Source organism: Salvelinus fontinalis, chromosome 31 (genome assembly GCF_029448725.1).
Source record: "Salvelinus fontinalis isolate EN_2023a chromosome 31, ASM2944872v1, whole genome shotgun sequence".
Classification (NCBI taxonomy): domain Eukaryota; kingdom Metazoa; phylum Chordata; class Actinopteri; order Salmoniformes; family Salmonidae; genus Salvelinus; species Salvelinus fontinalis.
The window spans coordinates 46,511,917-46,529,018 of NC_074695.1; the positions used below are offsets into that span (position 1 = coordinate 46,511,917).

Genomic DNA, 17,102 nt, shown 5'->3' on the forward strand with positions numbered 1-17,102 from the left:
TATCTACACACAACATTGCTGGACAAAACCCATCAGTCGAGTTGAAAATGACCCATTTAACTTGCAATTTTTTTTAATTTGGTACATGAGCATTTAAGCACAAGTGATTTTTATGTGCACTGTCATTACACAAAGCCTTTAAATCGGCAACAGTCAATTTGATGGTGGGAAAATGTGCATAACGTTTTTATGCCGACGTTAGAATATTCACATGAAATATTTGCCAATTGGATGGAAACCTAGCTTGCGGCTGGTTTCATGACAGTGGGCTGGGTTCTGTGCAAGATGTGAAAATAGCCCAAAGTCTGAATGTTGAATTACATTGTTGGACAAATATTGATGAAACAAAACAAAAAACATTAAAATACTGGACTGAGAGAGCATTTTAAAGTTTATTTAGGAGAAATCAAGTACAAAAAAAGCGACATTTTTTTTTGAAAAAAATAAGACAAAAATGAAGTAAATAAAAGATTAACAAAAAGTAAAAGGCAATGTAGTTTCCCATGTGAAGCCACAGAGTTAGGCTAGTTCCTGCGACTTGTTGTTTAGAGGCACAAGCAGTCGAATACCAATTAAATAACATTGGAACAATAAACCCCAACATATCACTGAGACAACTCAGTATAGAAACAGACTCAAAACATGCAGCAGTAATGTCACCCTGACATTATCTTTATACTGAACAAAAATATAAATGCAACAATTTCATTGACATGAGGAAATCAGAATTTGGCCCTAATCTATGGATTTTACATGACTGGGAATACAGATATGAATCTAGGTTGCGGCTGGTTTCATGGCAATTCCATAACCCCACCGCCACCATGGGGCACTCTGTTCACAACATTGACATCAGCAAACCACCCACATGACACCATAGACGTGGTTTGGGGATGTGAGGCCGGTTGGACATACTACCAAATTCTCTAAATGAACATTACATTCTCTGGCAACAGCTCTGGTGAACATTCCTGCAGTCAACATGCTAATAGCACACCCCCCCAAAACTTGAGACATCTGTGGCATTGTGTTATGGGACAAAACAGCACATTTTAGAGCAGCCTTTTGCCCCCAGCACAAGGTACACCTGTGTAATTATCATGCTGTTTAAATAGATTATTGATATTGCACACCTGTCAGGTGGATGGATTATCTAGGCAATGGACAAACGCTCACTAACAGGGATGTAAAAGAAAAATGCAAAAAATGCGAGAAATTTTCTGCGTACGGAAAGTCCAGGATCTTTTACTTCAGCTCATGAAACATGGGACCAACAGTAACCATGTTGCATTTATAATTTTATTCAGTGTACATTTAGATGGAGCAATTACAGTTAAGTGCCATGCTCAAGGGCACATACAGATTTTTGACCTTGTTGGCTCGGGGATTCGAACCAGCGACCTTTCGGTTACTGGCCCAATGTGTTTAACTGCTAGAGCCTTATTCATAGAATGACAAGTGTGTTCCTGCACTTATCACACCTCAGACAACTCTGGAAGAAAAAGAAAATCTACTTTTTAGATAGATAAAAATGAATCGTTAGACTAATGAATATCCAATGGCTGAATATCCAGTATAAAGTTGTTTTAAAAAAATGTATAGGATCTTTACGCGCGGCGCAATGATCGTCTTTACAAATTAAAGAAACGGAATATAATAGTTTGTAGTAATTCTTAAACAGTGTGTAGAATATTGGATGCAAGTACATCATTCTCAAAGAGCTGAGAGGTGACAATGTCAACGTACTAAAACATAGTGTTAACCCATAAGTTTACTAAATGAAATGGAAATAATTTCAGAAAAGTCATACAATTGTATTCATCTGTATAACCTGCACCTTCAGTACATTACATGTTCTAGAGTGGTACTACCCTGGATTCGGTTCTAACGTTTTTTTGAACTCCCTTACAGTTTAGGCTACACGATGGAAACACGCCAAATGGAAGAGAAGCTATCCTCAATCCAAACATCTTACCAGCTCTTACTTTAAACATAAAATGGAGTTGGGTAGTAATGGTGGAATGTTCATGCCGTTGTCTCAAGACAAGCATGAGCAAGGGTTTTGTTCAAGGCCAGCCATGATACATGCGTGTGGAGTCACCTGCATTTTAGTTTTTAGGGTTAATAAACCGTTTCACTTTCAAAAATAAAGACTTGAGTAGAAATCCTCATTACTAGTCAATTTAACAAAAGTTAGTCAATTTGATAGCGTTCAAAGTTCAAGTGAAATTTGAACTGAAACTAAAACAGATTAGAGTAAATAAAATCAGGACTAAATGGCATGGTGAAGCTAGGACTGTTCTATCTAGGAGTTGCCTACAGATGTTCAATGTTTACTGTATTCAGTCATAGCATCCAGTAACACAGAATAACAACGCAATCCAGCCTATTATACTGCAGCCAGACAGCCTTGCCAGAGGCTGCGTTTTGTAGATGGATGCTTGTGTGTGTGTATATATATTCTAATGAAAACCAGATACAAAAAAATATATTTTAGTACGACTGTACCAGCAGTGAATATTTCTAAAACGGTTACTGACAAAAATAAATTCTGATGGTAAATAGTATAGAATAACAAGGCTTATAATAGATACCAGCTATTTGAAACATGCATCTCGGTAAGCAGAATACTATCCTTATTACTAACTGTATCTATGAAATTAACCACAGTGAGTATTAGGAGAACAAAAAAAAAAAAAAAAAGTAAAGTCCACAAATAAGTAAGTGAGTCCAGTTCAGAATAGTGGGAGAGAAAAAGAGAGAAACATTGGGACCGGAGGGAGGCCCGAGCCTTAATTGCATTACCACAGTATCGTAAAAAAAATATATATGAATAATCCCCCCAAAATTGGTATGCTCCAAATAAAACCGGTATGCCATTAGCCCTACCCCAATCTAACACATAATAGTACAAATCAGAGCCGGCCTTCCTTTCCAAGTAAAAAAAACGTCAAACACAGGGTTACAGGGTGAGTGGAGAGTTAAAGGAGATGGCAGGATGATGGAGACAGAAGAGGGGCTAACCAGACTATGGCTTTTTGTTTGAAGTGGCAGGTGAGTTCTTTGGCTAATAAAGAAGGCATGAGGGAGTCAAGACAGAACAGTACACCTTCTCAAAGGCTTACATTATTTGATCGTTTTGGGAATCTCTGTCAGGGTTAAGTGTTAAAAATTGTTTTTTTTTAATAATCAAGAGAACTCAAAGATGACATCAGGGCTGACTAATACTGGTCCTAGAGGGCTTCTCAAATTGATATTTCTGCCTTCAAAAAGGAAGAATTGACACACTTGGACTCAATCCAAAACTGCCCTAACTGAACAATGTATCAAATCCTCCCAGATCTGAGTCAGTCATTTAATAGGAGCAGGAAGAAGCCACCCCCAAGGTCCGTAAAAAGCCAGTCTTGGTGTATAATACAGTATTCAAACTGATCGTCTTGTTTAGCATGGTTGTCACCGTTGTTCTGAGCTCAGGGATGTCAAGCTCGACAATGAATGGTATAGGGAGGTCAATCTGTGCCCTTATCTGATGCCACAGACAAAAGAAGTGATTGTGATTCACCACTCAACAGTGAGGGAGGCTCAGCCCATCTTTCAGGAGTTGGGCTCTGGACTGTGGGGGCCTCCCCCTGGCCCCTTGGCCTTGATCTGGAGCCAGGTCTTCCCCAGGGCCTTGGCAAAGTGGTCGTCCACCGAGCCTGTGATGGACACAGAGTTGGAGACGGGCTCGGGCTCCTTGTAGTTCTTCCCCAGGCTGCGGCGGAAGTGCTCCTCGATTACAGGGTCGACCGCAGTGTTAGCTGGGATTACAGAATAGAGGTGAGTATTACAGCTCCTGAACTAAGTGAAGCTATTTATGAGTATTGAGAAAAGTATAAATTCCAAGGGTGGTATGGTAACAATGGTGCAGATATCCAATATATGCACAGAGATTTACCAGTAAGGTAAAGTGGTGCTAAAGATTTACCATTGGCCTTCCTCTGATCGATGGGTGGGCTAGGGCTGTGAGACTTGTGGCAGTGAGACCGGTAGCAATTGCGATTGCTTGCAGGAGCACAGGTGATCACAGAGGGCCGATTCTATAAGAGATAAATACACACAAACTAAGAGACTGTAGGTAAGACACAACTGATGAATGCATGACAGTATTTCTTAATTGTCAGAATAACCTGTGGTCTGTCCACAGGGCCGAGCATGGCAGGCCTCTCTGCGCCACACAGTCCAGAGTCCAGGCTGTTTTTAGTCAGAGCCAGGGGCTGGTCCAAGCCATAGGAGGGGATGGAGGCATATAAGTGGTTGTCATGGAGACCATTGGAGGAGGAAGTGATGTGCTCTACAGGGCTGTGTCCGAGGCTCCAAGGATCGCTGCGGTTGTCTCCACCGGCAGGCCGTCCCCTTGTTAAAGAAAGGACAAGTGGCAGATTACGCCCTACAGCCTTACACAGCCCACCAACTGCACCGACTATTCATAGGCCACTTTAAAAATCAATCTCGCTTTGATGTCAGAAGATTGGGCCATGCAGACTGTAGCTTAGTGAGGGTTCAGTGCTAGATTGTTCAAAAAGCAGCAGCGTTTACTTATGACACATTTAACCATATACACACTCCTTCTCTGATATCGATACATCTAAGTCCATTCATGCCGATAAATGTTTGGATACAAGTAACATTTAAATACTTTCATAAAACAACAACAAAAACATCTAAAAAGTATGTAAGTTTGCACTTACAGTTGAGCAGCAAACATTCTGCTCATTTTGCTCATGTGGTCATTGTCACAGTCAATGCGGTCATCCACTTGCTCCTCGCCATACTTCCTTTTGCTGGGGCAGATGGGGGGAGGACCGGTCCTCATGTTGGTCATTGCAGAGGGCAGCGAGGGCATCCTGGACTCACCTGTCAGAGAAGATTCAGCTGTAGAGAACAGTCCCCGTTTATACATTTCATGCAAACCAGGGTGATCATGTCTCAATAATTTAGACCGTTTTTAAACAAAATCAGTAATAGGAGGAGGTGGTTTGAGCCATCCTCCCCCCAAGTGATCTAGTTACCTGCTGTGACCATTACCTCAAAAGTGGGGACTAATGTTAGAGGTGGGGCGGCAGGTGCCTAGTGGTTAGAGCATTGGGCCAGTAACCGAAAGGTTGCTGTTTCGAATCCGAGTTGACAAGATAAAAAAAAAAAAAGCTGGCCTTCTGAACATGGCAGTTAATCCACGGTAGGACGTAATTGTAAATAAGAATTTGTTCTTAACTGACTTGTCTAGTTAAATAGAGGTTTAGTGTTACTTTTTGTATGTCAATCCTTTCAGCCACATTGACTCACATTTAAACGAGTGGTTAAAAAAGTGGCAAGGTGTAATTGATCAATACATTAAATTGTGTTAGCTAACGTTACCCACGGTTGGTTTGTCAATGATTTTATTATTTTTATGTATGGCACATAGCTAGCCAGCTATGTGAACTGCGAGGGCTAGCTAGTTAGCGAACAACTAGTACTAGCTTGTTACGCCAATAACACACGTTTTGAAAATGTGTAAATTATTCTCCCTTACCTTCGTAGTGTAGTCTCCCGATATTGTTGTTCATTTTGTCCAGGAACTGATAGTTCAACAGGTCCATTCTCGTGTAAAGCATTTACGCGTACAGGCTACTTGCTAACATCAAAGTTAGCAAAATAGCAGTTGGTTAAAACTAGTTAGGGTCCGTCCTAGAATATAAGAAATATAACATTAGCTACCTAACGTTAACATTATAGGTACCTAGCTAGTTAGCTAATAGTTTAGCAACCTCTGTCAACTAACGTTAGCTAATCAGTGTGTCCCTGTCAAATGGCCCACTTTGCCTGTAAACATTGGACACGTTAGCTGGCAAGGCGAACTAACTACATCGCTAGCAACGCTGGTTAACTAGCTAACTAAACTGTAAACTGATTAGCTACTGTAGCTAGCTACGCTGGTTAGCTACCTAGTTAAGAAGATTGTAACTTACACTTCGTTCGAGTAAGAGGTCCAGATCAGATGACCGATAGTCAAAACGAATTGTGGATCAACTTCACGAAAATCAGTTCATCGTCGCTATTCAAAATGTTTCACAAACACAGTTCAGACAAGGGACGTTGCGCCACATTCCAGTTTAGCTAAACAGTGTAGCTGCTTTGCTTACTTAGCTAGCTAGCCAGCCAACTAAGCCCGATGATTCATAGCAGCTCTCCTTCTTCTTTTCTATTATGGGGCACCGCAAACAAATGTTATAGGTGAATGCCGCCACCTACGGTGTTGGCTGTGCATCAGCTTACTAGTATCATCCTACTTTTCTGTAGTATGAATGCCAAAAAAACAACCTTACTGAAGCATATGTTATTCCCATCACTCTCTATTGGCCTTGGCCTACTCACCTGGACCCATCTTCCCCTACTAATCTCTTCACTGCCTCGGCATAGGACAACTGGCATAGGACATCTGGCAACCTCAACCTGCCTTTCTCTCAGCACCATGGGTACCCCTACAGTTTACACACATCATATCTTCTCTCCCATGACCCACTCAATTTATGGTGCTTTCAAAACAACTGGGAATTCAGAAAAAAAACTAGGTTCAATAATGTCAGTGATCTTCAAGTCAGAAAGTCAGAGCTCTAAAAAGATGCCAAAGTTTTCCACTTGGAATTCTGCGTTGGATCACCGTTCAAAAATATTTTCCCCAGTCGGACCAGGGAGTCATAGATTTACAGTTGTTTTGAACTCTGAACTCAAAAATCTCAGACTTCCGACTTCAGAGCTTGCAAGACAACAGGGAACTCAGGGAAAACAGTATCTCCGACTGGGAAAAATCATTTTGAACGGTCATCCAACTCGGAATTCCAAGTCAGGAACGGGCATCTTTCTAGAGCTCCGACATTCTGACCAAAAGATCACTGACATAATTGAACCTCGTTTTTTTCTGAATTCTCAGTTGTTTTGAAAGTACCAATACAGATGGAGGACTTTGACATGCAAGAAATTTGTAAAATCTACAACAAAACCTGAAGCACATAGAATAGAATAATTTTTTTTATGAGAAATTGGTTTGTTTGTGGCATTCAGATTAGTCAATAAGCCTACTATTATTGAGTTTTGACCCTTGGGGGGCCTCAGAGTTTCTGCAGTGTTGGTAGTAGTGAACTACATGTAGTTCAAATAGTAATTTAACTACATTTTGCAGTAGCTTGGTTGTAGTTGAACTGAAAAAAAAATTTGGTAGTGTTTTCAATAGTTAAGACCTTTTTTTGCCATGTAGCGGTGTAACTAACTACTGGAACTACACACTACTTTTTTTGCAAAAAATATATGAAATATAGCTCTCAATACCACAAGGATGACGCAAGTGAAGTTTAGTGCTGTAGGTTGGATGCAGCAGGTAATCAAAGTGGTATTAGGGCTAGGCGTCCCATCAGCGGTACACCTGCGGCAACTTCCGGTGAAATTGGAGGGCGTGCAATTCAAATAAATAATCATAAAAATTATGGATATTAAACATCTAGGTACATGCAAGTGTTTTATATCGGTTAAAAGCTTAAATTGTTGTTAATCTAACGGCATTGTCCGATTTACAATAGGCTTTACAGCAAAAGCATGCCATGCTATTGTTCGATGATGAAAAAACATCAAGATATTTTTCAACCAGGACAGGCTTCGTAAAATCACAAATAGCGATTAAATATTCACTTACTTTTTGAAAATCTTCCTCTGATTTGCAATCACAAGGGTCCCAGCTACAACATGCATGGTCGTTTTGTTAGATAAAATCCTTCTTTATATCCCAAAAAGTCTGTTTAGCTGGCGCCATTGATTTGAGTAATCCACTCATTCAACATGCATAGAAAGGAATCCAAAAAGCTACCGCCAAACTTTGTTAAAACAGGTCAAAATACGTTTCTATATAATCTTCAGGTACCCTAAAATGTAATTAAACTATAATATTTCATACGGAAAGAAGTATGTTCAATAGAAAAGCTAAACTAGCAAGTGTGCGTCCTCTTCATCGCGCGCCACCAGACTTTTTTCCAACTCTGACTCCCTGTACCAAAACTCAAAATTCTTCCTCATTTGGGAAGAAACAAGCCTGAAACCTTGAACAAAGACTGTTGACATCTAGTGGAAGCCATAGGAATTGAAATCTGGGAGCTGGAATTGCATAGGAAAGATTGAAAGATCGTGGGCTCTCAAAAAAAGTATTCTGGTTAGTTTTTCTTTGGATTTTCGGCTACCATAACAATTGTGTTATAGTCTCATACATTATTTTAACACTTCTACAAACGTCAAAGTGTTGTCTATCCAATGGTACCAATTCTATGCATATCCTGGCTTCTGGGCCTGAATAACAGGCGGTTTACTTTTGGCACGTCAGTCAGACAGGAAGAGGAGCAAAATAGACCCTAGCCTGAAGAAGTCGTGCTGAGTTTATATATAAATATGAATATTTATAAATATAGTGCCTTCAGAAAGTATTCACACCCCTTGACTTTTTCCCCACTTTGTTGTGTTACAGCCTGATTGAAAATGTAATATATATTTATTTTTTTCACTTGCCTTTTCATTTTTTCACTGCCCCATAATGTCAAAGTGGAATTGTGTTTTTCAAAAATGTAAAACATTTATTAAAAAAATGAAAAGCTGAAATGTCTTGAGTCAATAAGCATTCAACCCCTTTGCTATGGCAAGCCTAAATACGTTCAGGAGTAAGAATGTACTTAACAAGTCACATAATAAGGTGCATGGACTCACTCTGTGTACGATAATAGTGTTTGACATGATTTTTGAATGACTACCTCATCTCTGTACTCCAGACGAGCTTCAATGCCATACAACTCTCCTTCCGTTGCCTCCAACTGCTCTTAAATGCAAGTAAAACGAAATGCATGCTCTTCAACCGATCGCTGCCCACACCTGCCCGTCTAGCATCACTACTCTGGACGGTTCTGACTTAGAATATGTGGACAACTACAAATACCTAGGTGTCACGCCCTGGCCTTAGTATTCTTTGTTTTCGTTATTATTTTAGTTAGGTCAGGGTGTGACATGGGGAATGTTTGTGTTTTGTCGGTTTTGGGTGGTTATATGGTAAAGGGGGTGTTGGGTGTAGTGTATGGGTTTGTGTTGAGTGAATGTGTCTAGCTGTGTTTATGTTTGTGTGTAGTTGTCTAGGAAAGTCTATGGTTGCCTGAATGGGTTCCCAATTAGAGACAGCTGGTTTCAGTTGTCTCTGATTGGGAGCCATATTTAAGGTAGCCATAGGCTTTAGTTTGTTGTGGGTAATTGTCTATGGTGAACGTTTGTAGCCTGTGTGTGTGCACTACGTTTATAGCTTCACGGTCGTTTATTGTTTTGTTAGTTTGTAAGTGTTTTGTTTCGTTTTTTCCTTCTTCACAATAAAAAGAAGATGGCTTATTTTCCACATGCTGCATGTTGGTCCTCACTCTCTCCAAAAGACGATCGTGACAGAATTACCCACCAATGCAGGACCAAGCGGCATGTAAAGCGGCAACAGGACCCACCTACACAGGATTCTTGGACATGGGAGGAGATACTGGATGGTAAGGGACCTTGGGCACAACCGGGAGAATATCGCCTCCCTCGTGAAGAGCTGGAGGCAGCGAAAGCCGAGAGGAGGCGATATGAGGAGGCAGCACGGAAGCAAGGCTGGAGACCCGTGAGTAATACCCAAAAATTTCTTGGGGAGGGGCTCATGGGGAGTGTGGCGAGTCCAGATGGGAGATCTGCGTCAACTTCCCGTGCTACCCGTGAGGACTCTAAGAGGGAACCTGAGCCAGTCGGGCTAATATTGGAGGTGAGCAATGGGAATGATACAGAGACTGTTAAGGATTTATTGGGGAGGTTGGAAGAGAGTGAAATGAGGGAGCTGCTGTGTTGGTGCGTGAGGCACAACATCCACCCGACAGAGCGTGTGCGGGATGTGATGTTACCTGAGTCAGCTCTCCATGCTCGTCCTGATGTGCGTGCTAACCATCTGGGAATGACAGTCCCACGAACCAGGCCTCCTGTACGCCTCCCTAGTCCTGCACCTCCTGTATTAGCCCCACGTACTAACTCTCCTGTGACAGTCCCCAGCCCAGTACCACCAGTGCCTCCTCCACGCACTAGCCCTATGGTGCGTGTCTCCAGCCCTTTACCACCAGTGCCTAAACCACGCACCAAGCCTCCTGTGTGTCCCCAGAGTCCTGTGCGTCCTGTTGCTGCTCCCCGCACTAGCCCTGAGATGCGTGTCCCCAGTCCGGTACCACCAGTTCCGGCACCATGCACTAGGCCTAATGTGCGCTCCCAGGGTCCAGTATGCCCTGTTCCTTATCCCCGCACTAGCCCTGAGATGCGTGTCCCCAGCCCGGTACCACCAGTTCCGGCACCACGCACTAGGCCTAATGTGCGTCCCCAGGGTCCAGTATGCCCTGTTCCTTCTCCCCGCACTAGCCCTGAGATGCGTGTCCCCAGCCCGGTAACACCAGTTCCGGCACCACGCACCAGGCCTACAGTGCGCCTCAGCCGGCCAGAGTCTGCCGTCTGCACAGCGATGCCTGAACTGCCCGTCTGCCAAGCGCCATCTGAGCCATCCGTCTACCCAGCGCCATCTGAGCCATCCGTCTACCCAGCGTCATCTGAGCCATCCGTCTACCCAGCGCCATCTGAGCCGCCCGTCTGTCCCGAGCCGTCAGAGCCGTTCGTCAGTCAGGAGCCGCTAGAGCCGTTCGTCAGACAGGATCTGCCAGAGCCGCCAACCAGACAGGATCTGCCAGAGCCGCCAACCAGACAGGATCTGCCAGAGCCGCCAACCAGACAGGATCTGCCAGAGCCGCCAACCAGACAGGATCTGCCAGAGCCGCCAACCAGCCAGGATCTGCCAGAGCCGCCAACCAGCCATGTGCAGCCAGATCCGTCAGCCAGCCATGAGCAGCCAGATCCGTCAGCCAGCCATGAGCAGCCAGATCCGTCAGCCAGCCATGAGCAGCCAGATCCGTCAGCCAGCCATGAGCAGCCAGATCCGTCAGCCAGCCATGAGCAGCCAGATCCGTCAGCCAGCCATGAGCAGCCAGATCCGTCAGCCAGCCATGAGCAGCCAGATCCGTCAGCCAGCCATGAGCAGCCAGATCCGTCAGCCAGCCATGAGCAGCCAGATCCGTCAGCCAGCCATGAGCAGCCAGATCCGTCAGCCAGCCATGAGCAGCCAGATCCGTCAGCCAGCCATGGGCCGTCCCTCAGTCCGGAGCTGCCGTCCCTCAGTCCGGAGCTGCCGTCCCTCAGTCCGGAGCTGCCGTCCCTCAGTCCGGAGCTGCCGTCCCTCAGTCCGGAGCTGCCGTCCCTCAGTCCGGAGCTGCCGTCCCTCAGTCCGGAGCTGCCGTCCCTCAGTCCGGAGCTGCCGTCCCTCAGTCCGGAGCTGCCGTTCCCCAGTCCGGAGCTGCCGTTCCTCAGTCCGGAGCTGCCCCTTATCCTGGTGCTGCCCCTTATCCTGGTGCTGCCCCTTATCCTGGTGCTGCCCCTTATCCTGGAGCTGCCCCTTAGTCCGGAGCTGCCCCTTAGTCCGGAGCTGCCCCTTAGTCCGGAGCTGCCCCTTAGTCCGGAGCTGCCCCTTAGTCCGGAGCTGCCCCTTAGTCCGGAGCTGCCCCTTAGTCCGGAGCTGCCCCTTAGTCCGGAGCTGCCCCTTAGTCCGGAACTGCCCCTTAATCCAGTGGGGTTAATGTGGAGGGTGGCCATTTGGAGGAAGCTATGGAGGCGGTTAGTGACTGTGGTGGGGTGGGGACCACGACCAGTGCCGGAGCCGCCACCGTGGAAGGAAGCCCACCCAGAACCTCCCCTAGACTGTGTGCTGGTGCGCCCGGAGTTCGCACCTTAAGGGGGGGGTTATGTCACGCCCTGGCCTTAGTATTCTTTGTTTTCTTTATTATTTTAGTTAGGTCAGGGTGTGACATGGGGAATGTTTGTGTTTTGTCGGTTTTGGGTGGTTATATGGTAAAGGGGGTGTTGGGTGTAGTGTATGGGTTTGTGTTGACTGAATGTGTCTAGCTGTGTTTATGTTTGTGTGTAGTTGTCTAGGAAAGTCTATGGTTGCCTGAATGGGTTCCCAATTAGAGACAGCTGGTTTCAGTTGTCTCTGATTGGGAGCCATATTTAAGGTAGCCATAGGCTTTAGTTTGTTGTGGGTAATTGTCTATGGTGAACGTTTGTAGCGTGTGTGTGTGCACTACGTTTATAGCTTCACGGTCGTTTATTGTTTTGTTAGTTTGTAAGTGTTTTGTTTCGTTTTTTCCTTCTTCACAATAAAAAGAAGATGGCTTATTTTCCACATGCTGCATGTTGGTCCTCACTCTCTCCAAAAGACGATCGTGACACTAGGTGTCTGGTTAGACTGTAAACTCTCCTCCCAGACTCACATTAAGCATCTCCACTCCAAAATTAAATCTAGAAACAGCTTCCTATTTCGCAACAAAGCATCCTTCACGCATCCTGCCAAGCATACCCTTGTAAAACTGACTATCCTACCAATCCTTGTCTTCGGCAATGTAATTTACAAAATAGCCTCCAACCCTCTACTTAGCAAATTGGATGCAGTCTATCACAATGCCATCCGTTTGGTCACCAAAGCCCCATATACTACCCCCATATTTATTTATTGTTTTGCTCCTTTGCATCCCAGTATCTCTACTTGCACATTCATCTTCTGCACATCTATCACACCAGTGTTTAATTGCTAAATGGTGATTATTTCGCCACTACGGCCCATTTATTGCCTTACCTCCCTAATCTTGCTTCATTTGCACACACTGTACATAAACTTTTCTATTGTGTTATTGACTGTATGTTTGTTTATTCCATGTGTAACTCTGTGTTGTTTGTGTCGGACTACTTTGCTTTTTCTTGGCCAGGTCGCAGTTGTAAATGAGAACTTGTTCTCAACTGGCCTACCTGGTTAAATAATGGTGAAATAAAGAAAGATTAAATACATATATGTATCAGGTTTGAAGGTAAGACCCAAATGCAGACTGTGTCGAAGTAGTAATGTTTATTACAGCAACAGGGGCAGGCAAACGACAGGTCAAGACAGGCAGGAATCGATAATCCAGAGTAGTGGGGCGAGGTATAGGACGGCAGGCAGGCTCAGGGTCAGGGCAGGCAGGAATGGTCAAAACTGTGAAAAACAGAAAACAGGCACAATAGGCAAGACAGGAGCAGGTGGAAAACTACTGGTAGATTTGAAGAACAAAATTAACTGGCAACAGACAAACAGAGAACACAGGTATAAATACACAGGGGATAATGGGGAAGATGGGTGACACCTGGAGGGGGGTGAAGACAATCACAAGGACAGGTGAAACCGATCAGGGCATGACAAATATCTGTAAGATCCCTCAGTCGAGTAGTGAATTTCAAACACAGATTTAACCTCAAAGATCAGGGAGGTTTTGCAATGCCTTCCAAAAAAGAGAGCCATTTGGTAGATGGGTACAAATAAAAAGCAGACATTGAATATCCCTTTGAGCATGGTGAAGTTATTAATTACACTTTGGATGGTGTATCAATACACCCAGCCACTGCAAACATAAAATTGTCCTTCCTTACTCAGTTATCAGAGAGGAAGGAAACCAATCAGGGATTTCACCACCAGGCCAATGGTGACTTTAAATCAGTTACAAAGTTGATTGGCTGTTTGGGAGAAAACTGAGGATGGATCAACAACATTGTAGTTACACAATACGAACCTAATTGACAGAGTGAAAAGAGGGAAGCTTGTACAGAATACAAATATAACAAAATGTGTATCCTGTTTGCAACAAGGCACTAAAGTAATAATACAAAAAATGTTGCAAAGCAATACACTTTTGTCCTGAATACAAAGTGTTAGGTTTGGTGCAAATCTAATACAACACGTTACTGAATACCACTCTCCATATGTTCAAGCATAGTGGTGGCTGCATCACGTTATGGGTATACTTGTAATCGTTAGGGACTGTGGAGCTATTCCAGGATAAAAAAGAAACACAATGTAGCTAAACAGGCAAAATCCTATAGGATAATCTGGTTCAGTCTGCTTTCACCAGACACTGGGAGATGATTTCCCCTTTCAGCCGGACAATAACCTAAAACACAAGGTCAAATCTACACTCGAGTTGCTTAACAAGAAGACCGTGAATGTTCCTGAGTGGACAAGTTACAGTTTTTACGTAAATCTGCTTGAAAATGTATGGCAAGACCTGAGAATGGTTGTCTAGCAATGATGAACAACAAATTTGACAGAGCTTGAAGAATTTTGAAAATAATAAGGGGCAAATGTTGTGGTAAGCTCTTAGATTCCCAGAAAGAATCACAGCTGTAATCGCTGCCAAAGGTGATTCTAACTTGTATTGACTCAGGGGGTTGAATACTTATTTAATCAAGGTATATTAGTGTTTCTTTTTATTTAATTTTTTTACAAATGTTGGAATTTTTCTTCCATTTTGATATTACATTGTATTGTGTGTAGATTGTATATATATTTTTTTTTTACTATTAACTCATTTTTAATCTCACTTTGTAACACACCAAAATGTGGAAAAAGTCAAGGGGTGTGAATACTTTCTGAAGACATTCAGACTCCTTGACTTTTTCCAAATTTTTTACGTAACAATCTTATTCTAAAATTGATTAAATAAAACAAAGTGAAACTAGGTTTTTAGACATGTTTGCAAATGTATAAAAAAATGGAAATACCTTATTTACATAACTATTCAGACCCTTTGCTATGAGACTCGAAATTGAGCTCAGGTGCATCCTGTTTCCATTGATCATCCTTGAGATGTTTCTACAACTTGATTGGTGTCCACCTGTGGTAAATTCAATTGATTGGACATGATTTTGAAAGGCACACACATGTCTATATGAGGTCTCACAACTAACAGTGAATTTCAGAGCAAAAAGCAAGCCATGATGTCGAAGGAATTGTCTGTAGAGCTCCGAGACAGGATTGTGTCGAGGCACAGATTTGGAGAAGGGAACCAAAAAATTTCTGCAGCATTGAAGGTCCCCAAGAACACAGAAGCCTACATCATTATTAAATGGAAGAAGTTTGGAACCACCAGTACTTTTTCTTATGCTGGCAGGTCAGCAAAACTGAGCAATTGGGGGAGAAAGTGCTTGGTCAGGGAGGTGAACAAGAACCCGATGGTCACTCTGACAGAGCTCCGGAGGTCCTCTGTGGAGATTAGAGAACATTCCAGAAGGACAACCATCTCTGCAACACTCCACCAATCAGGCCTTTATGGGAGAGTGGCCAGACGGAAGCCAAAGTCACATTACAGCCCGCTTGGAGTTTGCCAAGAGGCACCTAAAGGAGTCTGACCAAGAGAAACAAGATTCTCTGGTCTCATGAAACCAAGATTGAACTCTTTGGCCTGAATGTCAAGCGTCACATCTGGATGAAACCTAGCACCATCCCTACGGTGAAGCATGATAGTGGCAGCATCATGCTGTGGGGATGTTTTTCCAGAGGCAGGGACTGGGAGACTAGTCAGGATTCAGGAAAAGATGAACGGAGCAATGTACAGAGAGATCCTTGATGAAAACCTGCTCCAGAGCGCTCAGGACCTCAGACTGTGGTGAAGGTTCACCTTCCAACAGGACAACGACCCTAAGCACACAGCCAAGACAACGCAGGAGTGGCCTTGGGACAAGTCTCTGAATGTCCTTGAGTGGCCAAGCCAGAGGCGGACTGGAACCCGATCAAACATCTCTGGAGAGACCTGAAAATAGCTGTGCAGTGACGCTGCCCATTCAACCTGGCAGAGCTTGAGAGGATCTGCAGAGAATAATGGGAAAAACTCCCCAAATACAGGTGTGCCAAGCTTGGAGCGTCATACCCAAGAAGACTTGAGGCTGTAATCGCTGCAAAAGGTGCTTCAACAAAGTACGGAGTAAAGGGTCTGAATACTTAGGTAAATGTTATATTTCCGTTTTTTATTATTAAGACATTTACAAAGCTTTCTAAAAACGAGTTCATACTTTGTCATTATGGGGTATCGTGTGTAGATTGATGAGGCGGGAAAACAATTGAATCCATTTTAGAATAAGGCTGTAAAGTAACAAAATTAGGAAAAAGTCAAGGGGTCTGAATACTTTCCGAATGCACTGTATATACTGACTGCACTAGCAGCAGGACTTCTGGTTTCTCATTTTCCTTAATAAAATATCCACTTTTCACTACAGTCAGACCACATAATAGGGCAACAATATTTGTTGACACAGATATACTAATCACGATATTTCACATTGTTTGTCTGCATAATTTAAATCTAACAATCATTTGCATGAGACAACTTGATCAATAGTTATTGCTAGAGTATCTTATTGTGCCATTGGTGCCAATGACATCTATAGTGCCACCAACTGGTCTGGTGCAGCCATCTAAGGTTGCAGTGACTTTATATTCAAACAGTATTAGGTATGAAGGTATAACCCAGATACAGACAATGTCGAATTAACAATGGTTTAATTATCCAACAGGGGCAGGCAATAGACTGCAGGGGTCAGTAAACCAGAGGTGGGGCAACGGTACCGGATGGCAGGGAGGCTCAGGGTCAGGGTAGGCAGAGGTCAATGATCCAGAGGTGGGGCAAAGGTACAGGTCGGCAGGCAGGCTCAGGGGCAGGCAGGGTGGTCAGGCAGGAGGGCTCAGAGTCAGGACAGGCAAGGGTCAAAACCAGGAGGTCAAGATAAAGAGAGACTGGGAAAAGCCGGCGCTGAGAACAAACAAGACAAACTGGCAACAGACAAACAGAGAACACAGGTATAAATACACAGGGCATAATGGGGAAGATGGGCGACACCGGGAGGGGTGTGGAGACAATCACAAAGACAGGTGAAACAGATCAGGGTGTGACACACAGCTTCTACGGACATACAGTACCAGTCAAAAGATTGGACACACCTACTCATTCAAGAGTTTTACTTTATTTTTACTATTTTCTACATTGTACAATAATAGTGAAGACATCACAGCTATGTGATGATTTTACTGAGTTACAGTTCATATAAGGAAATCTGTCAATTGAAATAAATTCATTAGGCCCTAATCTATTGATTTC

At 43.6% G+C, this 17,102-nt stretch overlaps 1 protein-coding gene across 2 annotated transcripts; it reads right to left on the minus strand.

Moving 5' to 3' along the window:
- Positions 1-373: 373 nt before the first annotated feature.
- LOC129830401 (transcription cofactor vestigial-like protein 4) lies at positions 374-6,237 on the minus strand. 2 transcript variants are annotated; one of them, XM_055892955.1, is made up of 6 exons: positions 5,991-6,237; positions 5,555-5,709; positions 4,731-4,896; positions 4,170-4,395; positions 3,968-4,079; positions 374-3,800 (listed from the first exon to the last, which is right to left on the minus strand). In XM_055892955.1, exons 2-6 carry the CDS (start codon positions 5,634-5,636, stop codon positions 3,595-3,597), a joined length of 792 nt encoding a protein of 263 aa, XP_055748930.1. In that variant the 5' UTR covers positions 5,637-5,709; positions 5,991-6,237; the 3' UTR covers positions 374-3,594. The 2 variants fall into 2 exon arrangements, with proteins under 2 accessions (XP_055748930.1, XP_055748929.1); XM_055892954.1 differs by having other exon boundaries at positions 4,731-4,914.
- Positions 6,238-17,102: the final 10,865 nt, after the last annotated feature.

Excerpts from the sequence above, each read along its gene's own strand:
- LOC129830401 (XM_055892954.1), bottom strand. The coding sequence starts at position 5,636 with ATGCTTTACACGAGAATGGACCTGTTGAACTATCAGTTCCTGGACAAA. Across the intron at positions 4,396-4,730 it reads AGAATGTTTGCTGCTCAACT|GGGACGGCCTGCCGGTGGAG; the intron begins GTAAGTGCAAAC and ends TTCTTTAACAAG. Across the intron at positions 4,080-4,169 it reads GCCCTGTGGACAGACCACAG|AATCGGCCCTCTGTGATCAC; the intron begins GTTATTCTGACA and ends TATCTCTTATAG.